Consider the following 27,737-nt stretch of genomic DNA (forward strand, 5'->3'; position numbering starts at 1 on the left):
ATAATAACGCCACAGTTGTTCCCCCACGTTGATGAGATTTTTTTCAATGAAAAAAGTATATACGAGTATCGAATATTACGATCATCCGCGGATCGGTTTAAGCGCTCGTTTCTAATATTTTTCCTTTTCATTTTTCCAATCTTATCCCGTTTGGAATTCACGAATAAGATTTCGCGTTGGAAAATCGCGACAGTTTTAATTTATTTAAATCCATTCTCTCGCGTTCGAATCTTCCTTGTCTGTTTATGCTTCGATTATTTAACTGGGAGTAGCAGCGCCGTTACTATTTCCGATATTCGCAATTCGTTCTATATATTATTTCCTTATTTACCTCTTATTCTCTTTCTTCGCGAAAATTTAAGAACCATTGTAAACCGTTGGAAAACTCTTTCTCCATCGAAATGATATTGTTCGGAATCAAACGAGGCAGATTTAAAAATACGCGCTTTCCAATCCGATAATTAGAAAAGTAGGAAGGAGCGAAAAACGCGTTGTAAAATCGACGCGTTCATTTCCCCCATTTAACGTCAAAACGAGACGATTTAAAAAAAGGAGTGGAAAAATGGAGGAAATAAAGGAAGAAAAAGTCCTCGAAGAAAGAAAATTCTAGCGATGTTACCAGTTGGTAGATACTGGAGAGAAAGAAAAAAGTATGGTATTAACGAGTTACATTCGGATGAAACTCGCGTCGAGTATCCTCTCCTCTCGTCCTTATTACGTCCCTCGTCAAAAGGAATGGCGAGCACACCGTGTTTCAAAATGAATGTGATAAGGGGAACACGTGTTGAACATGATTTCTCACCCTCCCTTTCGTTCGCTCATCTTTCGCGCTTTCTTTTCGTCTCCATTCTCCTCGCTCCCTTTTTCACTCCCCTGTGCTCTCCATATATATATATATATAAAGTCCTAGACCGCCTTCTCAATCCCGTCTTTTCACCCTTCTTTCGATATCTCCACGCTTCATCCTTCATCCTCGAGAATCTTTGAATCTTTCTCGTCGAGACGGAAAAAGAGTTGGTTACTTACATTTATTTACATTTTCACGCAGATGAGACTAGTATCGAGAATAGTAATCGCGCAAATGTGTTTTTCGGATGTATAAATTTAATCGCAGTTAGTTCGTAGCGAAATGATTCAGCGGTTGGATTTAACAAATTATGACAGCAAATAAACTGAACGTGGTATTGATATTATGTGGTTCGTTAATATATATTATGTTTCAGGTATACAGTCGGCTACAAGAGTTTGTTTACATCTCATACGACGTAATTTAATCCGATTATAACGATTAATCTAATCCGATTATAACGAATGTTTACACGCGTATATAAGTTATATTTTTCGACAGAAAATCTCCTTCAAGGATACGATACGATCAATTTGATATCTCGAATTTTATTGCGTACAATTTCCGTTCGGGAATATTTTACACAGCATGGTAAAAATAATTTACACCAAAATAATTTAATCGTTTCGATTATTAGACTCTACGCACAAAATTTCTCGTCATCTAGAATCGTCGTTGCTCTCAACACGATTTAATTAATCGAACTTGCAAAACAAGATTTTTGTGACCGACTGTACGTTGCACGTTTCGTGGATAACGCTAACGAGCTAATAATAATTTTCACAAATTTATCGCGACAATTATTACAATGCGCGGAGACGAACAAACTCGAACAGAGAACAAGTTTTCTTCCCGACTAATTTTTAAAATTCGTTTCCAAACTTCGAATCTGTTCTCCGTCCTCCCTTCGTGTCAGATTTTGATTAAAAGAGCGACGCGATCCGAATGCTTAATGTCGGAACAGTAACGGTATCCGCGAACAGTGAAGAAAAAAAAAAAAGAAAGAAAAAACGGAAAACGATAGGAATAGACACGGAAATGAGAATTCAGGAAAACAGGAAGGCGTTTGAGGCGTTTGGGAGGAGGTCACGGACCTTCGGATCGTTGGCAAACTTTGCCTGCGCCTCGTCAAATACGTTCCGAGTCTGCGGCGTCTAACTTGACTAATTGGCTTCCCGCTGGAACTGAATAATAATTGAATAATGGAATATTGAGAGTGCGCGCGCGAGAGACAAAGAGAGAGACAGAGAGAGAGAGAGAGAGAGAGAGAGAGAGAGAGAGAGAACAACGCGAGCTACGAAATTCACGCACGCTCAACCCGAGTCGTAAAACAGTTTTGCGCGATGCATATATAGGTGTTTGACCCTTCCAATATCTTTTTCTTTTTCTTTTTTCTTTTTTCTTTTTCTTCTTCTCTTTTCGTCTTTCACTCTTCAACGATTCACTTCGTCAGAATTACCCGCATAAAAATAGCAATCAAACGGTTTTTACACGATAGATTCTTCGACGATCGACCGAAAGTTAAGCGAGAATATAATGGTATCACGAGGGCGTAACGAGAATCTGATTTTCCGCGATGAAAACGGTAAAATCCGTGCCGGTTTTTTTTGCGGTTAAGCGCGAATGAATCGTGTAATGCTCGATTCGACGAGCCACCATTAACACCACCGTGTAATCCTGAATCGGCAATCAGGGATTGAAAATCTTGGGTCCGGCCGATGATTCGACGTTTGACGGGTTGGAAAAGTTTTTATCGTGAAAACTCGTGAAGAAGAGAGGGAAAGAGAGGAGGGGGAAGAGGAAGGGGAGGAGAAAAAAAAAAAAAAAAGAGAAGAAGGATAAAATCGGAAGGCTATTGGAAGAAAAATGTTCTCGCTAGCATGTAAGTAAGTTTCAGAAAAGTTTCCTTAACTGAATTTTAAGTCGGCTACGCGGATCGTTTTATTAATATTTTTCTTCCCGAGATACACTTTAAAAGTCAAATGGCCGGTGTGCATCTTCCTCCGTTTTATAATGGTGCACACTGCACCAAAGAAACCGACTTCTCGTTAAGTATTTTATCCACTTGTAGTTTTCGTGTATAAATATATACTTGCTAAACGTATATTCGCAATTCTATCTCTTTCTTTGGAAGAAATTTACATCTTTGTAAATAAAGCGATTGATACCCGATTAAAAAATACTTTTCCTTGATACTAGAATCATTTTATATATATAAGATTATATTTAAAATTATACATAGTTACACAATGCTCGTAATACTTTTTCGATTATCTTCATCTTATTGAACTTGAAGCCAAACACATTTTTCGAGACAATTACTCTTTCACGTTCGTCGATAAAAGATTGAGTTTTCGAATCACCAGAATCTGAAAAACTTTACTTAAAAAAAAACCCTGAACAAATCTTTTCCTTCCATTCCTATTTCCACGAACCGTATATCCCATAACTTAATCCCATAAGCTCGAAACCCGCATAAAAGAATCGAAACCGAACAACTATCGTGGGGTGGGGAAGAGTCCCGGGTCACCGATAAAATTACGCAAATGTGAAATCGAAGGTCGGTTTCGGGCTTATCGTCGCGTCTTGAAAATAGGACGGGGAGGCGATTATTTTGCTCGAAACGTCAGATACACGCACCTCCCCCCAATCACCTGTCGTCGATATCGGCACGTGACTTCGAATAATTTTCCCCCCTGTCACCGGCAAAAACATTTCGCGCAACGCCGCGTCACGTTCCATCGTTTGAGATATTGCCGATCATCGTACGAAAGTCCAGGCCACCGGTTCAATCTCCCTTCCTCCCTTCTTCTTCTTCTTCTTCTTCTTCTTCTTCTACTTCTTCTTCTTTCCGCCGGTATTCTCTCTCGATATCACGACGAACGATTAAATCGGCACCACCATTTTTCTTCCACGTGAAATTACCCCCCAGCCTCTTTAACAAACGTCGAGTCATTGTTATCGCGCGGGAGGGAACGGCCGTGGTCCGTTCGTTTTTTCGCCACGAAGATCGGGGATGAAAGATCTAGGACGGAACGTCGATTCACGACACGACACGGTTTACCGACTCGACTCTCGAAGGTCGATCGTTCGAGTCCTAACGCAGCAGGATAAAACGAACGAGACGTTGGATCGAATTTAAAAAAGTACACGACGTTGGCTAGCGTAGAACGCCCGCTCCGGCCCCGCGAACTATTCCCACTTGACGCGAGACAATTTTTCGACCGAATTATTTTTCTCACTCGGGACTTTCCATTAAGTAAACGAAGGTTTAATTGACGTTCGGTATGAATGATTCATTGGGAGTGTCTTTCGGAATAGCATCGCGTCGACTATCCTCTTTTTTCTTTTTTTTTTTTATCGCTCTCTCGTCGAATCAAATTTTCAAATTACACAACGGCTTAATTGACGTACAGCGAGTGACTGATTGCAATTATTTTTAAACGAGATGAATTCGAACGAGGGAACGGAAACATAGGATAATATTTAAAAATTCCAAAAAAATTCACCGATTTTTAAATTTCACCACTTCTTTTACCACTGTAACAATCGTTATCTGCAATAATATTATCGGATATATACGGAATTCTAACGCATACCTGTATCTCCGCACAACTGGCGTGAACATTGCCCAGCTGCCAAAAGCCTCGTCCCGGCTTGCCACTCGCCTCCTCTTGCAAAGTAATCTTCTCGTTCCCGTTTCTCCAATCTGTTCTCCAATCCGTATAGTCGATCAATCACAAAAACACAGCACAATCGTCCTCGAGGGATAATATGAACGCCTCGTGTTCACCGGCGATCACCGTTCCACCGTTTCGATATACGATACGTCTCCGAAGGCGTCGCGGCGCTCACTGCGGAGACTTGGCTGCGTACCCGCCCTTATAGCATCGTGTTGCGCTCGCACCGTGCCCCCTCCCCTCGCCGCGAGCCCCCTCCTCCACCGTTTCCCTCGCCACTTCACCCTTCGCCTCGACCCTCTGCGCCGTACCGCGAGCCTCGTGCACCCCTCGCGCACCCCACCTCACCCCCTTTGCTCGCCATTCCCACCACCCACAGCACCTTACAGGATAACGCAAGCGTTCTGGAATAAGCGTTCAAAAGACCAGCGGATGCATTCTTCCCGTATGCTTCGCTACCTTGTGCGCGAAAATTGAACGGCTTGAGAAATGAACGTGTTCGAGATGCAGTGTTTCGCCGATTCGGTGTTTCCCATTTCTTTCTCTTCTCTCTCTCTCTCTTTTAACAACCGAGAAATTTCTTCTTTGCTAGAATAGAAGCGATAAGAAATGAAATTTCGTTTTCATTTTCGAATCGATGACGCGGACGGTTTCGTAGATGGAAGGATTGTTAGCGGGTAAGGATAGATTCTAATTTGCCCGAACCCGCACAGGGATGGGTTATCCCTCCCTGCAAATCACTTGGACGCGCTCCAGCGCTCGTCATACCGCGCGTGAACGTCACGCTAACTTTCTTCGATTCGCCCCAACCGAGGACCGGTTTCAATTTGAAAGGGAACTTTTAGAATCCATTGCAAACCCCGTCGAATCATTTTCGATTCGTGCTAACTTTCCCACCGAGCTGCACGAGATACCTATTTGCACACCCGCTAAACAACCTTGCATACCCAACCTCGAGTCGCGTCAACCGTTTTGTAATTCCCCGTGATTCGCGTTGCGTTACGTACTTCGTAATACGTGCCCGATTTTCGAACGAAACTCTCTCTCTGTCTCTCTCTCTCTCCCTCGACTTGCGTCTTACCACGTAAAACCGATCCGTTTAATCTTCCACACGACTCGCATTAATCGTATCGAGCCAAATCGGATATCTCATTTCTGATTCATCCACCGCTTCGTCGTCTAATGCTAATCTCTCTCTCTCTCTCTCTCTCTCTCTCTCTCTCTCTCTCTCTCTCTCTCTCAAAATTCAGAACTTTGCATCCCTACTTTTCGTGCCTGATCCTATTCGATTGCCTCGATTAGGATCGATGCAGGATGGCGATACAAGGCTCGTACTCGCGCAAATCCGCTCGAACGCGCGTTCCAATCCGCCCCGACTCGTCCCGATCCGCCTTGCTCGTAAGTCTTTACGCTTGTCACGTACCTGGATGGTATATAACATCGCGTCTCTCTGACGCAGACGTATGTCCAACTGTCGGTGGTGAGCGCCCCGCATCATTAATTTATCCATCGCCGAGACTGCTCCAGGGCAAACGGGTCGACATCCAGGCTCATCAGACACCCAACAAATCCCAAGGGATGATGGCTCGAGAAAAGAAAAAAAGAAGAAGAAGAAGAAAACATTCTTCTTCGACGAGTATCTTTTAGACCTTGAAAAGAATTTTCGTTCTCTTCTTTTTTTTTTTTCTTTTTCCCCTCTTGTTTCGAACGTTGTTCTTGCATTTTAAAGAGGATGATCGTATGTTTCATCCAGGCAATTCCTTCGATTATCGTTCCAGTGTTGGAAGGAATTTCAAAAGAGATGAGCCGATCGTCAAAAGACGTCGAGTGTTCCAGTAACCCTTCATGATCTGTTTCTTCATTATCAGGGTGGTAAGGAGGAAGTTATTTTGCCAAATGGGTAGGCTTTGCATGCACGATAAAGATCATGTATCGTGTCTTTAATTTTGGTCCCTTTCTTTTTTTTGTGGAGATGAGGTTTTTTTTTTTTTTTTTCTTTTATTCGATTCGATTCGTTTCGACTTCCAACCTAGGACGGAAATTTTATTCGACGTCAACGGTGACACAAACGCTCGTAAAATTCACGAGATTTTTATTCCTATTATATGTTTCATTTTACACGTTTTTGTAATTGGTTGTAATTTAACATTTACTTGATAATCAATATACAAATATATCATTTTCAACATACAAATTGCGTTTTAATTAAAAATTACGAACGTTATTGCGTCGAAAAATTTTCAAAAAAAAAAAAAAAAAAGAACACGATACTATTCGTTTGTCGAATTAAAAAAAAATTCCATCTCTCTACCTGCAGCATTAATAAAAAAAAAAAAATCGTGCAATAATTCATTGTTAATTTCAACGTGTTATCGATTGCCAACGACACTTGGAATTTCGTCATTGGCCAAAAAAATTATGAAACGTCGAAAAAGAAACATGTTTACCGACCCCTTCGTGCGTCGAGTAGCATCATCTCCGACAATTCTTCAAAGGAACGGGGACGGAATTAAACGGCGGAGATCTCGTAACAAAGATTTCGTTTATTTCGATAACGAATGACGCTCGCACGGCACGCGAACGTTGGACGAATTTTACAAAATCGTCTGCTCCTCGTATACAACTGGCACCAAGTTGCACCCGTTAAATCCTCGGCATCTGTTTCTTCGCTGTGATACGCAACGATTCCGGTGAAATATTTACCCTGTAAATGCAACTGCACTCCGCGCCATGGATAAATTTATTACGGCTAATATTCCCTCGATGCGCTCGAGGTCCCCCTGCTATAAAGCATCGTCAGATAAAAAAAAAAAAAAAAAAAAAAGAAAAAAGAAAAAAAATATAATGAGTTATTGTCTCGATGCACGCATAATATCAAAGCGTTTCGCGCTTTCGAGGCGCGCGAAATTGTTCGTAAAAGTGGAGGGAGGGGGTGTATGTGACAAGGGTTTTACGCTCGTGATCATATGTAAAAAATCGTTTCGACTAAATATATCTTATATATATGTATATAACGCGAGCTAACGACAGAGTAAAGTGCCTCCCCTCCCTCCTCCCCTCGATGCGTGACAATCTCATTGTTTCGACGGTTCGTATAAAGGATCGGCGATCTTCGTGGATGGACGGGGATGATCGAGCGTTCGTTCGACGAGCCGCGTGAGAAATCTATGTAAAACGCTGGTATCAAAGTGATTAACAATTCTTATCGGCTAAAACGTGCATAAAAATGACCGAATGGGTGAATATTTCAACGGCTTACAATAGCAACAATTCATCAACAAACATCACCACTACCACCACCACCACCACCACCACTCACGCGTATACGAGGGAAAAGAACGAGTGATATATCGTGTAGATATATACGATGTAGACTGCGAAAGTTTATGCATTTGTTAAAAAAGTTGTGAAAAATGTACAAAATATCGAAAATACATATTTTTTAAGCGAAGCATATTTCCCTTTCATTTCCATATCTGGAATTTAATAATTGCATAAATATCCGCAATCTAGCGATTGAGTTTTTCATCGAGATTGTTAATCGCCTCGTGCAAAAATCTTCTTTTCTTTTTTTTTTCTTTTTTTTTTTTTTTTTTGTTCAAGGAAATTCGATCGAATATCGAACAATTGACGTTCGTGATACGATCCAGTAGGAATTATATCTGCAACTTTTCGCAGAGAAAGAGAAACGGAGAATTATTTGTAAAATTTTATGATGCACGCAGAGCTTATTCTGGATTTACGTGCCAGAAATATATGATCTCCTCTATCGATATATCATGTTAGTAGATTTATTCAATTTTAATTCAACCTACACGAACTTATTTATGTTAGTACGTTTTACGACAATTCCTTCCATTTAACAGGAGTAAATAAATTAAGAGAAAACGTTCAAAGTCTGTACACACGCTATACTGTACATTTACCAGAATTAACCCTGGAATTACCAGTATTAAATTTAATAAAAGTTTTACAAATTACCCTATATACATATGAATAAACGTGAAATTTGTATCTTGAAATAGGAAATTTCGATTTTTTCTAAAAAAAAAATCTATACGATATATAATTCCTACTGGAAGAAGAAATAAACCGAAATACGGATAAAGCCAACGCGTAATACTTAGAAAGGAATATGCTCGCGAACACGCGACTTTCATCCATCGTTGGAATGAGAATAAGAGAAAAAAAAAAAAAAAAAAAAGAAAAAGAAAAAGAAAAAAAAGTGGAAGGATTCGCGTAAACGTCGGTTGAAAAATAGATTATACACGAGGTACACAGAGGTAAAGATGACGGAAGAGAAAAGGAGAAGAGAAAAAATTGATGGAAGAGTGGCGAGTTTGCCCGGAGAATCTCTTCTTCCAGACCTCTGCGTGAACTCGTTCGCCTCGAGTTCGATTCCTCCACCTACACCACGGAGTAATCCTCGATCAAGTTCTCGCCGAAGTGAGTTATCACGTAATCGTGGTAATACATCATTATGCAAAGTGGTTGTCCGATAATGAGACTCGCCCACACCGTGATATTGCCCCATCTGGCGCCCCAGTGCTTCTCCACCTTCTTACTTATCATTGATAATGGTATCTGGAAAATCGATTAAAAAAGTTTCTCGATCGGGGTAGGTGCGAATTAATATTAATCATTCGACAGTTGGATCGGTTGCGAAAGGATCATTGTTCGGCAAAACTTTTCCCCGCAATTTTTTTCCCCGCGGAAAAAACGTTTCACGAGGGATGATTAAAAATTTCCTCTCGAATCTTTTTCACATCCGATCCGAAATAAAGATATCGAGCGTTGATTGAATGCGAATGCAATGTTCAAAGATATTACATTTTTCGAATCTGTACAATCAGCATCGAAACCAATTTTATATATATATATAGTCAGCTATCCGAAAAATTAAAGGAGGTATGATAGACATTAGTTCGTGAATATTACGCAATATTACATCTTACCTGTCCCATCATTCCGAGGAACGCCCACGTTTTGAACGTCTTGAGCGGCACGCTGACGAGGTACTCGTGGAAAAAGGCGCTGATGAAGAACACGGTGACAGACGCGGTATTCTTCTTGTAGCCCATCTCTATGATGGGAATGTACAAGTGGCTGGAACCGAATCGGAGCAAAAACGGTTTTCACGGTTGGCACGATTAACCGGGGAGGGAGGGAGGAAATTACGCGTCCGCTTAATAGAAAGGATCGAGAGCTTTCTCTGCCTCGTTTCCCTCCGACCATTCTCTTCCTCGCGATGAATTTTACGTCGTGGGAAGGGGGGAGGGGGGAAGGGGGGAAGGGGGAAGCGAACGAGCCCTTCTCGGCCATGCAGTCGGTCCTACTGTTATTACAACTTACGTTGTACCGCGGAATGGCTCGCGTTAAAAAAAAGAAAAAAAAAAAAAAAGAAAAGGGAAGGCATAGGGGGTAAAGAGCGGAAAGGATGGAGGCAAGAGATAAGAAGCGTCGCGTTTAAAGATCAGCGTGAGCGGAATGGCCTCGAAAAATTAAAGCAATGGCCGTGCAAGTTTGTCGGAATGGCGACACTGGTGTGTGCCAGGGTTCAAGCGAGGGAAGGAATGATACAGGGGTACAGGAGAGACAGGAAGAGATCGTTAGCTAGGTTGGTTATCAATGGCGGCGCATTGGAATGAAGAAAGCTGAGGGGATCAATTCCTCTTCACACGATCATCTATCAATTCCTTTTCACACGGAAATTTATCAATTTCTTTTCACACGCTCATTTATCAATTCCTCTTCACACGCTCAATAATTTTTAAAGCTATAAAATTTTTTTTTTTCACTTCGTTCGATCGATTTATCGCGATTTATACAAAGGAAAGCGACGAGAAAGGGTGGGGAAAAAAAAATGGCGCAAAGAAGGAAACGAGAGATGGGGAATGAGAGGGGAGGGGAGGGAAGGGGAACGGAAGGAAAGAAGGAAGGAAGGATGGAAATTCAAAGGTGAGAGACGTTGTCGTCGTGGACGGTTTCGTTCCCGTGAAAAAGAGATTCCTTTCCTTAAAGATTCCGCTCCCCTCTCGTTACATCATCTCGCGACCTCTCGCGTCTCTGTTTCGTTTTCTACCTTCCTCCCCCCTCCCTCTCCCCCTTCAATTTCTTCCATTCTATCTCTCCCACTCGTGCACACCACGCAGCTTTCCTTCACCAACGATTCTCGTCGTTTCGTGGAAAAGACGCTTCGAAATATCTTCCAGTTATAGAGGCATTATAAGTGCCGCGGGGAATAAACAGCCTTAAGTGCGCGCACCACGATGCGTATCGGCTTTTCCCATTACAAACCTGAAAAGACGTCGTCTTCGACACTCGTCCTACCCCTTTCCTCCCCTCTTTTTTCCGTCTCCTCCTCTCCGTGTCCTCTCCACCCCCGCAGCTTTTCCATTTTCATCTCTCGCGCCCATTCCCTCTCCCCTCCCTCTCCCCTTCCCTCTTTTTTCCATCCCCTCATCGCCATCGCCTCCGTGGCCGCATGGCTGCGTGCCAGTTGCAGCTCGCAATTGCAGCTGCATATCTCAGACGAGGAGGAAAAAAAAAAAAGAGAAAAAAAAAAGGAAATGAAAGAAAAGAAAGGAAAACAGAAGAAAAGAGAGGAAACGTAGGAGAGAGGAGTTGGGAGCGCAGGTGCGATCGAAAGAATGGAAAGGGGATGGGAGGAGGAGATCGGAAGACGAGGAGGAGGAGGAGGAGGAGGAGGAGGAGATGAAATTCGAATCCGACAGTTTCCGGCCAGTAAAGCCGATTACCGTTTTTGCCAGGTTAATTACACGGAATCGAGTTAATTGCAAGTTGACGAGACGCCCCCGCGAAAAGGGGGAGACGTTGGAGAATCTAAAAACGTCAACTCGATCGTTTATCTCGCCGTTCGACGTTCCTCTGAAATCCGATAGATACGCGGATTCAACCTCCCCTCCGGGGAGTTATATGGCTTTACCGGTAAAGAATTATTGTTTTTCCGTGTATCGTTTCTCGAGAGAGAGGAGGGGATCCCCTCGATCCTCCCGGATTTCCAACCCTTCCGCGTACACGACACCCCCCTCTACCCCCTCCTCCCTCCCGCCCGCCCGTAGCCCCCGCAATAACAACTTTTCCACGGCTACCTTTTTCGAGGATTTAAACTTTCCGCGAAGCTACTTTCGAAGTAAAAGCGGCCGTCGTCACCGCGGTGGCGCGAGTTGTTAGCGGCACGTGCACCGTGGAAAACCGTTGGAAAAGTGGTGGGAAGGCTCTACATATACATATACATATACATATGTATATATATATATATATACGTATGAAAAGTTTCCCGTAACTTTGCTGATTGTATCGGGCGAGCGATGCATAATCCAATGGAAACGATGACGGGGAAGACGTATGGGGATAAAAACCGTAAAGCAGGGCGTAAGCTTTCCCGCTTATCCGATCGCGCTATCCTCTCCCAAGATTCTCCAACAACTTTCCCTTAAATCGTAAATACCAAGTTTGACGTTAACGATAAGCGATATGAAGAGGAGGAAGACGAGAGAGAGAGAGAGAGAGAGAGAAAATTCTACATCAATTTCTTGAACGAGCGAATCATAACGATTTTCTTCGTTCTTCGATTCAAACTCAAATTCGAATATCATCGTAACGAACGAGAAAGAACGTAAGAGGAGGCGAATACCGAATTCGAAAAGGTAAATGGAATTCGGAAAGGTTCGAAATGGGAATTAATTAAAAGGCGACGTCAATGTCGCGCCGCCACGTAGGTAAACACATTCGCGAATTAATTTTCCGAAATAAACGTTGAAACGGGAAGATCCAGCCGTCTGCGCGAGTCGGGTAGTTCCATTTCGTGGCAGAATAGTTTTCAAACACCTAACTCCCCCCTCCCGACACCCTTTCTAGTTACACGGACATTAAAAGTACTACTTAGAGTGGCAGCAGTTATATGTATAGGAGGCGGGGGAGGAATGGGGAGGAATGGGGGGAGAAAGGTAAAAGCTAAAACAATTAGCCGCGCAGCAGTTTCCACGAGGGGGTTGAAAGAGGCGAGAAATAGAGAGAAAGAGAGGGAGAGAGGGATGAGTGGTAGGAGCGCGGGAGAAAGTCTCTGATTCACGGAAATTTCTCTTCCTTTTCGGAGGGCAGACAGGACCCGGGTTCTCGCGAAAAATGTAATTAAATCTCCTTGAGAGCGGGGCACACTCGTTAACAAAGTTCAGCCGCTTACGCGAAAAGGAGTACTCGATCAAAAGTACGACTCCGTGGCTGGATACCGGCACTTCTTTCCCATTACTTTCCCCTTACTTTTCCCTCCTTTCCCCGCCCGATCCTCGTCTTTACGCATCCCGTGACCGCTCGTTCCCGCCTAATGGACCGAACGGGGATACGAGGAAAAGGCGAGTTTCGCGATTCGTGTTGGCGGATTCGTTTGGATAAAATGTTTCCGAAATTGAATGTTAACGAGACTCGGGTGGATCGAGATTTGATGGGATGATCGTAAGAACGGGAGCGGGGAAGAAATTTTCGTACAAGTTTTGGCTTGAAATTAGATTGAAAGCGTTTTTCGCGATTCGCTTCGTCTCTCTTCCCCTTATAATAATTTATCATCCCATAATAAAAATTCCTCCGACATTGATTATTTGTAACGAATGTCTTGTTAATATCTAACATTAAGTTGATAGTAGAGAATAAATCGATTTTTTCCCAAATGATTATTTACCAATAATAATAATAATAATAATCGACCATTATATCGATCGCAATTGCAAAATTGTAAAGGTACTCGACCGACATGGCACAGGAGAGATGGAAAACGAAAACAGGATAATCCAGAGAATAGGCCATCGGCGAAGCGCAAACGGTGGCTCGATTCGAAATCGTTGCAATCTACGATCTATCCCCCCTTACGCCTCTATTTTTCGAGCCAGGGTATGCGCATGATCGTTTATTCGGGCCGAATTGTAGCAACCGGATCGAAATCCAGGGTATTGTGGTAAAGGGTACAACATCGTATCAACGACACTTACCGCACAGCCCATCGATGCACGGGCATATTCCACGTCCTCCAGAAGATGTCGATGTTGTGCGCGTTCCACCAATCGCAATAGAAATTTCGATCGGCGAAATGCAACAGTTCACCGACCAGATTCAGAAGCGAGTGGAACATCAAGTAGAAGAAACATAGCCAGACCAGATGATTCGGTATCTGCGGGGGAAAATACGTCGAAATTATATTTTTGAAGCGGCAAAAAGAAAAACGAATATAAAAATTCTTTCGCTTCGTTTAACGCAAATTTAAATTTCTTCACAGATAGATGTAAGTTGATCGAAACTTTTTTCTTTTTTTTTTACACATTCTTTGTTCTCATTCGTTCTCATTCTCGTAAAAGAATCGATCGCTCGAAAACGTCCCGCGATATTATATCATAAAACCCGTGATATATAAAAAACGTGTACGTGGAAAAAAAATAGTATCGGGGATTACAATGAGAATCATACGTCAGAGGGCGAACATTCATTTGGGAGGGGAACGATACCCCGGCAAATGGAAGTCACTTTCATCTTTTCTATTACCGCGGGTGAAATGTTTTTCACGCGATGTATCGTTTCAAGCGCGTTGATCTTTGTTAGATCGCGACTGTACAACACGCGAGGGCCGTATAGCCGACGGCCACGCCGATATTTTATTTCCTTTTGTTTCGTATCTCTCCCGGCCCCGGGAACGGCTCGTTAATCCGACTCGAATTCACGTCTCTCGATATTCCATTCCTCTACCCTTCCGGCGCTCCGTGCAATTTCACGTAATTCTTAACCAGTGTTCGCCGCCAACTCCGCGCGGAAATGAGTGGGGGAGGGAAAAAGGAACGGCGGAGGAAAGGAAATACGATACAGTTGTCGAGGCGTAACGCGTCTGCCAAGAGGGAACGGTGCATCGGTGCTTGTTCCGCGTTTTCGAATATTTAAAATGACCCCCTAATGGCGAGACAAAGGAACAAGGGGGAAGATGAAGAGAAAGAGAGAGAGAGAGAGAGAAGGAATTAAACCCAGCCGAGATAATTCCACGCTCGAGTCCACGCGCGACTCGTTATTTACCCCATCCCTCTCCGTTTACCAGGGGTTGTCGAAAAATGGCGAGGAAATGGTATCGCCGGTCGGGAGAACACGATCGTTGGAGAAAAAAAAAAAAGAAGAAGAAAAAAAAGAAAGAGAAAAACGTAGAGGGGACGTAAAAGGCAATCGCGCGGAGGCGAATGAAATCGGACAGATTTCTCGCAGCGTAACCGTCTTCCCCTTTCCCGGCCATATCTCCCGGGCTCGGTCCAACGAAAAATTTTGAAGTTATTTCGTTTCGAATGTCTTCTCTAATTCCCCCTGGAGCATCCTCCGGCCGCATCTGGCGGCCTTTTACGCGCTCCAAAGGACTTAATAATGTTGCCAAGCACAAAGGTCAAGTCTCCTCCGCCGGAAGGCATTCGTGGCACTTTTATGAAAAGAGAAGGGTGGTGGCGCGCTTTTCTTCACAGAAAATGGGGTCCTCTGTCTCTCCCCGTTTCATCAACCCCTTTTCGTCGTCGCCCCTCCTTGCTCCTTACAACCACCAGAGAAGACCACGTGCCCCGCAAAAACTTACCTCGACGACGTTTTAATTTCGTTTACCGCGGTATGCCGCTCGTTCCACGGGGCAGGAAAGGGATAGCGCGGGATCACCTCTTCCTTCTGGGAAGGGTAAAAGGATAAAACCTTGTCGAAGACCAGTTCGAGACACGTCGATGATACCACAAAGGGGAAAGAGATGAACTTTGAGCCCCTTCCTTGCTTCCTGGCCAGGGGCTACCTCGAAACTCCCTCTCCCTCGCCGGCCCCGAACTTTCTATCAAGGGGGAAAAAATCTTGATGTGTGACGTGGCTGAGCGAGATCCGGCGGGAATTTGAATTTTCTCGGTTCGTTTGACCGCCTCCAAGGCGGTGGCAACCAAGTTTTCCCATTATGCATGACTCCTTTCAACGAACCGCTACTTGTTACGTTACTTTGTTTAACATCCTCCCTCTTTTTTCTCCCTTTCTTTCTTTTTTCTCCCCCTCCCCTCCCGTCACAGAATTACACGGTACTTGGCCCAAGTTTCTCGACACTATTCGAGCATATCCCTTTAACCCCTCCCCCGTCCTTTTCAACGGAGATGAAACCTCCGTTGAAAAGGAGCGTAAATTTTATCCTTGGCGCGAATACTTACACCGTATAAAACAGGCGGTTAATGCGAAAGATCGAATCGTTATTACGGGGGAGGGGGAAGATGGATGTGTTCAAACACACGTCTATTCCTCTATCCAAACGAAATGGACGTGCTTACGTTTCGTATCAAATGTTAGCGTATCGAAGAGATTGTACCGTTATTAAAGCAATATTTTTTCAAGGGATCGTGGCCCGTGGCTCAAAGAGCGTGGAATGAGAGAGAGAGAGAGAGAGAGAGAGAGATCGATACGCCTGATGGGAAATCGTATCGCGCTCGGTGGAGAGGAAATAATGACAAGGTTAAAGGATCGGGCAATTTCGACGTCATCTCGACGAGACGTCTATAAAGTTTACTCAATTTTTCTCCCGTTCCTGATTGTTATTCTTACATCCCGTTCTTCATACGATAACAGCTACTCCCGTTAGATTACACAGCCGCGGCAGACCCTGTCTGCTGCTGCTGCAGTAAATAGTACGTGACGTGCTCCCATGAGGGTAACGTTGTAACGTTGGATAAAAAAAAAAAAAAAAAAAAAAGAAAGAAAAAAAGGATAATCGAGAGAACGGAAAGAACGGAAAAAGAATAGCATAGCGTAGCATAGATTCGAAGGAAAATGGAAAATATCGATTGGCTGCTTAAAAATTTACTACGAGATTGGCAAAGAGAGTCGCCAACAACAAGCAACAAAAATTAAAAACTTGGCAAAGATTGCGGTCTCGTGTAAAAAGATTGCGCAACAAGATGAGAATCGAAACAACATTCTCACAGCGAGAGGGGATAAAGAGAAGCAGCTTCTCGCTCGAAGCTGAGCAATTAGCGATTTATTACGAGTAAACGCGGTTTAAGGAACGATCCCTCGACGTTCTACGCGATAACGCGATGATACAGGCGGTACCACATTACGCCGTGTCTACATCTACGATCATCCGCAGGTAAGTACACATCGGGAATTCACGTCTCTTCTCGTCGTATTCCCGAATCCAATATACCTGCATTATCGATGGAAATCGATCGTTCGATCGATCGATCGTTCGTATATATGCATAAGGCACACATTGCAGTGTAAGGAGCGTAACGGGAGTAGCTGGAACGCAGGGGTAGCGAGACACCCCCCGTAACACAAGCTCGTCTTCGGATAAAAGAGCAAAAGGATCGTCGACGTCCGCCGCCTCTCCCTCTCCCTCTCCCTTCGTCTTTTTCGTGAAAGAGAGAGAGAGAGGGGGGCGGCTGCCGCGCGTCAAAGAGATTCCGAAACGAGTGGACGAAGGGCCGTGGCTCGTATAAAGCAGATCGATCTAAGGAAACGACCTCGTTGGCAGCGGACTGCAGGAAAATTGCGTTTCCCCATTACGACGAGATTAAAGTCTCGTCCTACATTGCACTTGCAACCCCTCCTCTTCTTCGCTTTCCCTTTCTCTCCCTCTCTCCCTCTTTATCTCTACTATTCATCCGCCTTGGTCTCGAATCCACCGGCATCCTCTGTCTTCGAAGTTCAGCCGAGATTCGTATAAGAACCGCAATTAACCGGCGACGGTCACGGTCCGTGGTCGCTGAGACCGGCCTCGCAGTTATTTGCGGTGTAAACGAAAATAAGGATTGGCCTGTATGAAGCCTCGTCGTGTACCCCAAGGGCTTGTTGCTTTCTCTCTCCACCCCGCTCTCTTCAGGGTGTTTTCTTCCCTCCCCTTCCCTGGAATCTTCTCTCGCAGATTTAGCCGCTCGCTCGATCGGCAAACAATTATTTTTCCCCGCTTCAAACTTCTTTCCTTCCTCCCTCTTCTCCCTTCTCCCTTATCCTTTTTCCAGCCCTCAACGCGGAGAGAGGGCTGGAGAAACAAGAGGGGACAAAAGAGGACGAGTCTCGAGGACGAGCACGCCTCCTCGTGGCGTGACTTATGAGATTGGAGTTTTCGTTGCGCTCGCCTCGAGCTACCGGTCCGGAACCACTTATAGGTTAAAGCTCGCGTCGATATCGTCCATGTCAGCGGAGACGATTATTACCAATCGATCCGATCCCCCGTTCTTCGACATCCTCCCTTCCTCTATCTTCCAGAATTATTTCAACTTCGCAAGCCCGGGCTTGTTATTTTCCCTCAAGAGGGATCAAATGATGATTTCGAGAGATTTAGAGGTTGGAGAGGATAGGGGTCGGTTGATAATTTCCACGAGAGGGTAAAATGATCGGTCGGACTGTTGTTTGCACGCGTCGGGAGGGGGGGAGGGAGGGGGCCGCAGACGTGGATAATTAATGACGCGATGGGTCCAATTAACTGGCGGCCGGCAAAAATTTGTTGGCGAAGCTCCGATCACGCGTGGCTTTTTGGCCGGCGCGGTGTTTTAATCGCAAATAACTAACAACGCGACTCGAACAGCGAAAGGGAGCGCCGCTATTATACACGGTTCAGAAGGGCCGCTCGCGGTAGTCGCTTTGGGACCAAGTCATGTAATTGAATTCGGTTCACCGAGTCCGGCTCACTGATCGAAACACTACGGCTGGCTAGCTCCGATCTGAAGCATTCGGACTAACGAGAGAATAACGAGCGCAAGTAACGATGGTCGAATGGAATCGAGCCGTCGGCCTCGATCGACGTCGTTGCTTCCAATACAATTGCCAAGATGCGAATAAATGTAAGGGGTGATTCTTGTAAAAAGTGTGCCCTCTCTGTTCACACGATTACGTCGTCTCGTCGAAATGACAAATAATGCCATTTGTCTGGCTTGTCCGGAAAAGCGCCCGAACGAAGTCCATTTTTTATCGAGAATCAAAGTGCATACTTTCAACCATAGACGAATAAGATTTTTGTACGATTTCTAGTGTAAATTGCCACGGTTTTAATTTTTAATTTTGTAAGGGTTGAAAGTGTATAAGTATATATATATATATATATTTATGGTAAAAATAATCGTTGGACGAAGAGGGATATTCGATTGAAAAAGAGATCGACCCAACAACAAATCTATAAATATATCCGACGAATCCAGCGATTGCTCCACCAATCTTGAGCTGGCAACATTAATCATTCCGTAAGAATCACCCTATATACATCTCGCGATTTCATTCGTGAATGCTTCTCTCTCTCCATCACTCCACTATATATATATATATATATATATACTCCTCCAAGGAATATATTTTTCTATATTCACCACGTGCCAATTGATCTTTCATTTATCGGGTCATTCGTTCGCCATCCCATCCGCCTATACTCGAACTATAAACGAGGACGTTCGTGCAAAGGGTTAAAACGTTTGCAAAGTGCACGATCCACTATTCGACGCGGCACACCGCTAACTAAGCTTTCCAATCGCCGGACGTATTATCGTATTCGCACATTCGCATTCGGTTATCCGTCACAGAGCGTAGCACGAGTCATAAATTTAAATTTACTCCCTTCCGTGACGAGTTAAAAATCCTTCGTCCATTATCGACGACAGGGGTTGCTTATTTGCATGACACTTGTTCCCGCGGTCCGCGCGGCTTTCACGTTTAATACGGGAAAATGTTGCGGACAGGGTCAACTCGAAAACTCATTTTTCTGATTACCCTTCCATTAATGCCACCTCTCGATCACCCTCCACCATCCTCCCCTCATACGCGAACAACAACAACAACAACAGCGCGATATCACATTATACAAGAATTAATCTAATGGTTTTTATCGTTGCTGATGGACGTTGCTCCTTTGATACGCCAGCCCCCGCTTCGTATTTTACGCATCGTGTGACCCGCGTCGACACGAGACCGCGAGGACCGTACCGCTGTTATCGTTGTAAACCCAAAGTGAAAATTTTAATTAACGCATTGAAAGCGCGGACAAGAGAGGGACGGGAGAAAGAGGAGAAGAGAGAGAGAGAGAGAGAGAGAGAGAGAGTATCGGATCGTGGCTTTAATGGTATCCGCAAATGTTACGTGTCAAATTATGAAGCTGTGTTTTCCGAGTTTACCATGCCGTGTTACGGTTGTAACACGGTTATTCCCTCTCCGCTTCGAAATTCGATAAAATCCATACGAGCGATCCGTAGAGGGGTAAAGCTCCCGGGTCTTTTGCGAATGAACGATGCCCAGGAGATGCCTTTGTTCCATTTTCGCGAAACGTGTTTCACATTTTAGCGTCACTCCGCGACCGCCGACGTCGACAACGACGTCGAAACCAATCGTCGACGATCCTCCCCCTCGATTAGCGGGGAGGAGGGGGCGGGATTAAAATTCGCGGCTCGTATGGAATTACGAGCGCGTTGGAAAAAAACGCGAGAGAAAACGTTTGAGGCTGCGAGAATTTGGAATTTTTTGGTGTCTCGAACGTCGTTTGAACGTCGAAACGAGCCTGCCTACCAATTGGCCAGGAAATACGAGGTTCGTAAGAGAATTATACGCGTACGTGACGCGTCTAAGCTTCCATCGCCTTCCGCTTCCGGTATCGACGAGACAACATCCCCCGCAGCCGAGTTACGACGCCTCAGGCGTCACGACAGAGAGAGGAAAGAATATCTTATTACGAAGAGGGGAACATCCTCCTCTCTCTCTCTCTCTCTCTCTCTCTCTCTCTCTCTCTCTCTCTCTCTCTCGATTATCGATAGCACGGAGCGCGCGCGCGAGTTACAGGAAAACTCCGTTACCCAGTTCGTTCTACGACTTCCGCGAGCGCATAATTCACGCGGAGAGGAGGCGCGCACGGCCGGTTGTACACAGGACGAAAGTTGAATCATGAATTCGTACGTTTCGCGGAAAGTTTGGGATGGGATGGGATGGGATGCATTGAAACGTTCCTGAGCACCGCCGAAACTAAAGCGTTCTCCCTGTGTCTATCCGCTTGATAGGGAGAGGAGGGAGAGGGATGATTTGCAAGAGGGATGGCGTATTAAGCGACACACTTATGGGAAGGAAGATCGAACGCCTCGTGCGAGCGAGGGAAAGGGAAGGGAAGGGAAGGGAAGGGAAGGAGGGAAAGGCTGAATTCGCAAATATTGGCCCGGGGCTTAAGAGCTCTTCTGATGACGAACGATTCTGGGTAGGATCCCTTGGCTGGGAGGAGAACACAGGTGCGATGATGTTTCGCTCGCGCCCGTGTCGAGGGAGAATACGAGACTGGAAGGAACAGGAAGAAACGGGATCGTTTGAGGATAGGTTCGATCATTTCCACAATTTGCGGAACGGGAGAAATGGTTGGGAAAACGAGATAGATAGATAGATATTTGTGGATAAAGTGATAAAAACAATTGATTGATTACGTAATATAGGTAGATTTAATGCCGGCTCGATGAGCCAGCATTGGTTAAGCACTTCCGGTCGGCGGGGCACGCCTGTACCTTGTTTTCGAGGGAATCGAATTATACTCACGGCCAGTTTCAGCAAACGCTCGGAGGCCTTCGCCACGTCCATGTTCTGAAAAATAAAACGAGCTTCGATTATTAATACGAAGAAAGCCACGTAAGCGGTAAATACGAGGCGGAATTGGAAGTTGTAGGAGCATGGAAAAAGGAGGAGAAGGAGGAGGAGGAGGAGGATTCGGCGAAAACAAGGGTACGAAACGAAAGTTCCTAATTGGGTTCAAACCTGCGGAATATGTAGCGGGGATTCGCGTCAGTTCGCGTGGAAATTTTTGCGCGGTGATTACGATGAACAATGATGGCTGGTAATTAAAACACCGAAATAATTAATCGGAGTTTTTGTAGGCTCAGCGATGTGGATAGACAATCGTATAAGTTCGAAAATGTTTTCGAATGCTCCAATATTTCGGGAAACATCGCGAGAATATTTGCCATAACTATGAGAAAAATTGAATTACAACGAAGTATATAGTACTGGTTGGTATTTTTTAATCTCTCTTTTTTCCCCCGCCCACTCCGGAGAAAGAACGGTATTTTTAAAAAAATAAATTTTACTTGTTCCTTTGGGCAAGGATACAAAATAGGTGGACACGATTCGCCTACTTATTAGTATTTATATTCCTTCATCGTAATATAAATAATCCAAACACGTCTGCCAAAACTTGTCACGCTTCATATTATACCCATTGCCGATTCCGATGAAAATATAATACCTTGAATATTTTACTTCCTCATCGTGCGACCAGATATTGTAATCATACATAATAAAGAAAAACGTTCGTTCAAAAGCTGTGAAATAGTGGTTTCACGTTTAAAAAAAAAAATCTATTTTATACATTTCGTTTTATATACACTCTCTCTCTCTCTCTCTCTCTCTCTCTCTCTCTCTCTCTCTCTCTCTCTCCGCTATCTTTTTCATCACAAATAAATCGAGGAAATGCATTTCCTTTTCAAGAGTGAATTACGATTTTTAAAACGTCGTATCGGAACGAAGGTAAGGTAAGGTAAAAAAAAGAAAAAAAAAAGAGGGAAGGAAGGAAGAGAAAAATTAAAATAGAAAAAATGGAGGAAAAATCGAGTAGCTCGATATCGATAAATAACCGCAGATTTAGCAACAATAACCGGCGCATAAAGAGCATGTAAATGCGCGCCGATTAAAATGGCAACTGATAAACAGAATGGAGAGCACGAAGTTCTACAGATTAACAGCGTTCGGTAACTGGGCGCAACGAGTACCTGCGGTAGTTGGAAAGTATCCTCTTATTCCCCTACCGCTCCCCCCCCCCCCATACTCGAAAACGTCGAAGGAGCTTTCGAGCAATGGAATTGATATTTCGTGCGGTGTACTAATTGAATACACGGGGAAACGAAACTACCCCTCCGGCATTCCGCTTAAGTGGCGGTTTGTCGAGGTCTCTCCGAATGGCACAACACGAGAACTCACGGTGCTTATATACTCGGGCTTACAAATAAATACCTAAAGAGCCTCCTGTCGATTTCAACACGCCATTTGTACGCGCACCAAGTATACACCATACTTCAACACAAGCGCGATACGAAGTTAAAGTACAATATACATATATACATATATATTCGCGAGCGTATAATATTGAGATTTTTACGAGGAATAAAAATGATGAAAAAGAAAGAAAATATATAGAATAGTGGCGGAGAGAAACGTGATTTTACTCGAAATAAAATAAAATAAAATCATTTTTCTTTTCTCTCCCCTCCCCCATTCCCGCCCTTTTTCGTTTCAATTGAACAATGCACGGAAAGTTTGAGGAAAATACGAAATTACACGTGCGCGATGTGAACGTAATTCGATTCCCTTCCGGAGACGGCAATTTCGGGAACGTTTCGCAGATTAAAACGAAACTATGTATAATTATACGCATCCTGGGATTCGTAATTACAGTGCTTGATGCATGTTCGTTATAAACCTGGAATATAATATTCTAATTTGAGGGTACCGTTGCGGTCTGGGGAACGCTCGAACTCCGCTAACGAGATGTTTCATGAATTGACGCTTAAATAATCGTTTTGATCGTGCCGCCCGATAAAAGTTCCCGCGAAAGAAGATAATTGGCCAACGTCAGGATTTACGGATCAACGGAATTAACGGAAAGGATTACGGATACCTGCGTTCGGTTTTCCAATTTCCTATGAATTTTACCGGATGACGCGAGAGAATCGAGCAATGCGTTCAATCGTTTCAAACAACAACGTTCACCGGATTTTCACCGGTGACTTTTAACACTTCAAAAAAGGCCGAACGATTGCCCGTTTGTTAAATAACTTGTACGCGGACGAAGCGAAACGGTTAGTTCGTCGATGAAGGATCGAATTAAAGAGGAATATTATTTTCGCTTCTGTCGAATATACGGAATATAAGAAGCGAACATACGGTCGGACTTTATTATTTACGGAAACGTAAATCGATGAAGAAAGACAATAAAGACAGAAATTTATTGTATGATAATTCTATCTGAATTTTTAAGAATTTTTAAGAATCCTTCGAGTAGATTAATCAGAGTGTATCTGTTAATATGGATACGATAAAAATAACAAAGTACATATACAAGTTTCAAGAAGATATAAAATATTTCGTATTAGCGCGTCTCAAGACAATTAAGTACCGCGTCATAAAGCTTCGCGCTAACATCACTCGAGTTAAAAATCCCTTTGACCTTAAAAGACGATCAAAGAACGCTTTAGATCCACTCCTCTGCAGAATGCTTGCACAAAGGACTCACGCTCGCAAAAAAAAAAAAAGAAAAAAAAAAGAAAAAAGGAAAAGGGGGAAAAAATTACGTCCACGTTCGATGGCGCGCGCGTATCGAAGAAGAAACGAAAAAAAAAAGGAACTTGTTGAACTTCCCCGAAAAAGCAGCGATATCTCGAACGATCGCGTTTCTATTTCCAGTTGAAAGGGTGGTTGGTTGGCTGGAGAGGTTTCGCGAATGAATGGCGCAGCTTCGACTCGCGTTCCATCGTGCACACAGAAGGGGAAAGTGCAGAGGCGTTCGAAGCGAAAATAAAAGCGGAGAATGTGTCTTTTCTCGTTCCCTCGGATTCCTCCCTTTCTCTCTTTCCCTCTTTCTTTCTTTCTTTCTTCCCCTCTTTCTTTCTTTCTTTCTTTCTTTCTTGGTGCAAGAACCAAGTGGTGGATCGATCGGCCCTCCTTTCGCCCGAATCAAAAAGGGGCAGAAACCTTGGCGGGGGAGAAGCCTTAGCGGGCACAAAGGGTTATAATAAGCCGTCCCGAGCGAAAAACGGGAACACTCTCCGGAGGCAGGCATCTGGAGCAACCGTAACCCGAGAACGAGGAGGCGTCGTCTGAAACGCCACTGAAACTGAATACCGTTCACCTCGGTGTCGAGCGACGAATTCTTTCGCCGAGGCGAGACCTACAAGCGCGGCTTCTCACGAGTGGAACGAGCAGAAGAGAGAAGAAAAGAAAACGAAGAGAAAGGGAGGAAGGGAGGAGGAACGGTCGGGAGAGACTCTTGGTTCCTCGGATAACCAGGACAGCGTTATCGTTTCCTTCTTTCGACATCGTTTCAATTAGTGGCCGGAGATTTACGACTTTGCATCCACGAACACCTTGTTGTCGCGAGTACTCTTCGAGATCTCCATTCACTCGAATCGAATTCCAGAAACCAGAGGGGAGGAGGGGTCTGACAATACGCAGCGGCGGCAATCGAGGAAAAGCTCTTCTTACATGTACATCCCTTATATATCCTCTTCCTTATATATCTTCTTTCCTCGTTCCTTCGTCACTCGTGGCAGAAAAATTAGGAGTAATTGGAAGCGCAGCGGAACGTTTGATCCGCTGGCGAATAATCGTTGATGGAACATTTCCTCCTTCCTTCTATTTTTCCTCGAATCGAATTCTCCCATTCTCCTCCTGGCCTGTTACTCGTCATTTGTTAAACGTCATAAACGGAGGAGAGCGATTGCACCGAGTTCAAGAATAACCGTTGTTGGATTTCTAAGGACGGAGGCGAGGGAAGATCGAGCTCGATATGTTGGAATACCCGTGAAACCGTAATTGAATTTCCATCGCGAAATGTAGGAAAACCGGTGATAGTAATAACTTCTGTCCGTCAGTCGTTACATTGCTCTCGTTATCGTACAAAAAAAAAAAAAGAAAAAATTAAGGTCTTCTCGATACGTTTTCCGGTTGCTCCCTTCGACCGTGTTGACGTTTTCTTCGCGATACAGGGTTCGAAACAGAGGATGCAAGAGGAATATTCATGGAACGTCGTCCGTTAACGACCGAGTGAACAGGAGCTCAATTTCCGGCGTGAAAGATAGCAGGAAACAGTGTTCGAGTCGACAAAACAGAACGGTCGGATAAGATTGTTCGATGTCAAGGGTGAAATTATTAAGAATATCCACCGTTTCATTCGTAATAATCTCGGCTGTCTCGATGATCGGTGCAGCCGAGGAAACGTATCGACTTTTCATCCGTTGAAATATTTTTACTTCGTCGTATTATATGTCTGCCGTCATCTCGAGTCAGTCCGCTTCCACCCGCTTGGATAGGAACTGGACAAATATCCGACACGTTGAGAGCGGAGAAAGTGGAGAGGAGAGGAGAGGAGAGAGGGGAAGGAAGAATCATGGAGTGAAAATAAAAATATTGCTTCAAAGTCGCGTAGAAAAGACGGGGGCGGGGATATTTCTTTTTTTTTTTCTCTTTCCTGTCGCTCAACTGCTCGTCGACCCGCGTGCATTCGCGATCTCTAAAGAAGATTCCGTACAATGACGAGAAAAAAAGAAGATGTGGAAGGGAGGAAGAGAGGAGAAAAAGAAAGAAAGAGAGAGAGAGAGAGAGTTTACGAGCATTCACGATGGGAAATCGATACGATATTTCATCCGTTTTGTCGTCAACGAAGTCTCGAAGGTGCGAACAGCCACCGAGTCGCAGAGGCTGCACCCACCGACTCTCCATCCTTTGTACACCCTCTAGCATCCTCGAAAATCCTTTAAAACGTTCATCCCTTTAAGCAGCGGCACGTCGAGGAGGCGATAAGACGACGCGCTCGATGCGACCACGCCGTCACCTTTCGATCGGTCTATTGGCCCACAGTGTAAAGTCATTCATGTGCACGGGACGCGCGGCGTGAAAGATAGGCAAAATGTACACCACCGGCCATTTACACGTCGATCCGGCTCAGGAGGAGGAGAGAAAATTTTCGATGGGCCGCAAGATGAATTGCCTTTTGCCGGTGGCACGATTAACCATCAAGGTTACGTATACGTGTCACGTTGAAAAATGTTTGCAGGCACGTTCGCTCTCTCCAATGGCGAAACTTCGATTACCTTCCTCCTTCAGCGCATCCGCGGACGACATTCATAAACCCCTGGTGATTCTCGAAAGAACCGTGTGATTTTCATGATCCCGATCATTCCCCAATTCGCGTAGATGCGAAAAACGATGAATAAAGATACGATGGGATGAACGTAAAGAAAGGAAAAGAGGAACCAATATCGCATATTTCGTAGGAAGAATGAGTCAACGGAATCGGCGGAGAAAGAAGAGTAACGAGATTACGATACTCGATCGAAGCTACATATCTACATGTTCAAAACCTCTTCTTTAGAAAGAAGAACGTTCAGAAGGAAGAGATCGACACTCATAAATAACAATACAGTCTAAAGTTTCCAAACCATAATGTTTCCCTTTCCTTAGAATAGAGAGTCATTAAATGGAAGGAGCTCCTTAAACAACCAGAGCCGGACACTTGGAACCGGTAGAACTTGGTAACAACAAGAGTCGCCCCTGGGCCAAGACAGCCAGTCAAAACTTGCGCACCCACGATTAGATAGTTCTCCCCAACCGGTTCCCCGTCCTTCCTTTCGAGGGAGTCTTCTTCCTGTTCAACCTACTCCTCGCTCAGATTATTAAACGTTTCCATAGCGTCGAATCGAGGAAGATCAACGTAAGTGGCAGCGTTCACCTCGGGGGTGGAAGAGATTTCGCCTCGCGATTTCGTGTACACAGTTCTCTCCCTCCCTGTCTGTACACGACGATTTTCAATCGAGGACAAATTGCACCTCTCCCCCTTCCCCATCCCTTGGTAAATCGCCCCTAGATTCTCTTCCCTAGCTTGGAGAGGCTTGCTTCGAGAGCAAAGCGAAAGACGGTAATATCGAAGAAGAAGGAGAAGAAGAAGAAGAAGAAGAAGAAGAAATCGGTTAAATCTTTGGGCCAACCGAGGTATCGTTCCAAATCTCGTTTTTTCAAGCCTAGGATATAAAGGAATCGATGGCATCGATCGAACTTCAAGTAATTACCGTGCAAGGTGCGAGGAGAGTTAATTCCGGGGTGGCAAGCTCTTTTCTCTATCCATTTCCACGTCGTCCGCCTCGTCATTTTCTCTATCTTCGATCCTTCTGCCTCCGCCACCCCCTTTTTCCACGTTTTTGCTCTCTCTCTCTCTCTCTCTCGCTCTCGCTCGTTCCCACCCACTTTGGCCACCCTCGGCTGCCTTTCTGGCGGACAAATTGGATTCGATAATTGCGAATCACGATGGCAGAGACGACAGTCACGTCGCTGATCGGCCAGCCAGCTGGCAACGGAAGGGGGAGGTGGAAATGTCTCCGTCTTTTGGATCCACTTCGCGATGGTCTGTCACTGTCGCGAGAAGCTTGACACCGAGG

At 44.5% G+C, this 27,737-nt stretch overlaps 2 protein-coding genes across 3 annotated transcripts in view; both read right to left on the reverse strand.

Annotated features, from left to right (window-relative positions):
* LOC122716176 overlaps positions 1–4,790 on the reverse strand; it is a 38,693-nt gene extending 33,903 nt beyond the window's left edge. The window contains exon 1 of the mRNA XM_043939024.1: positions 4,447–4,790. The gene's annotated coding sequence lies outside the window, so the exon portion shown is untranslated. The remainder of the gene's footprint in view (positions 1–4,446) is intronic.
* Positions 4,791–7,050: 2,260 nt separating this feature from the next.
* Positions 7,051–27,737, reverse strand: part of LOC122716172 (diacylglycerol O-acyltransferase 1) — a 93,111-nt gene continuing 72,424 nt past the window's right edge. Inside the window, exons 10-13 of one of the 2 annotated variants that reach the window (XM_043939020.1) lie at positions 21,076–21,120; positions 13,533–13,711; positions 9,483–9,633; positions 7,051–9,111 (exon numbers count right to left, since the gene is read on the reverse strand). In XM_043939020.1, coding sequence (XP_043794955.1) covers positions 8,935–9,111; positions 9,483–9,633; positions 13,533–13,711; positions 21,076–21,120 — 552 coding nt within the window. In that variant the 3' untranslated portion in view covers positions 7,051–8,934. The remainder of the gene's footprint in view (positions 9,112–9,482; positions 9,634–13,532; positions 13,712–21,075; positions 21,121–27,737) is intronic. The other variant, XM_043939021.1, reaches the window with a different exon arrangement.

This window comes from Apis laboriosa, unplaced genomic scaffold (genome assembly GCF_014066325.1).
Source record: "Apis laboriosa isolate Shangri-la unplaced genomic scaffold, ASM1406632v1 scaffold42_cov153, whole genome shotgun sequence".
In the NCBI taxonomy this organism is placed as follows: Eukaryota; Metazoa; Arthropoda; class Insecta; order Hymenoptera; family Apidae; genus Apis; species Apis laboriosa.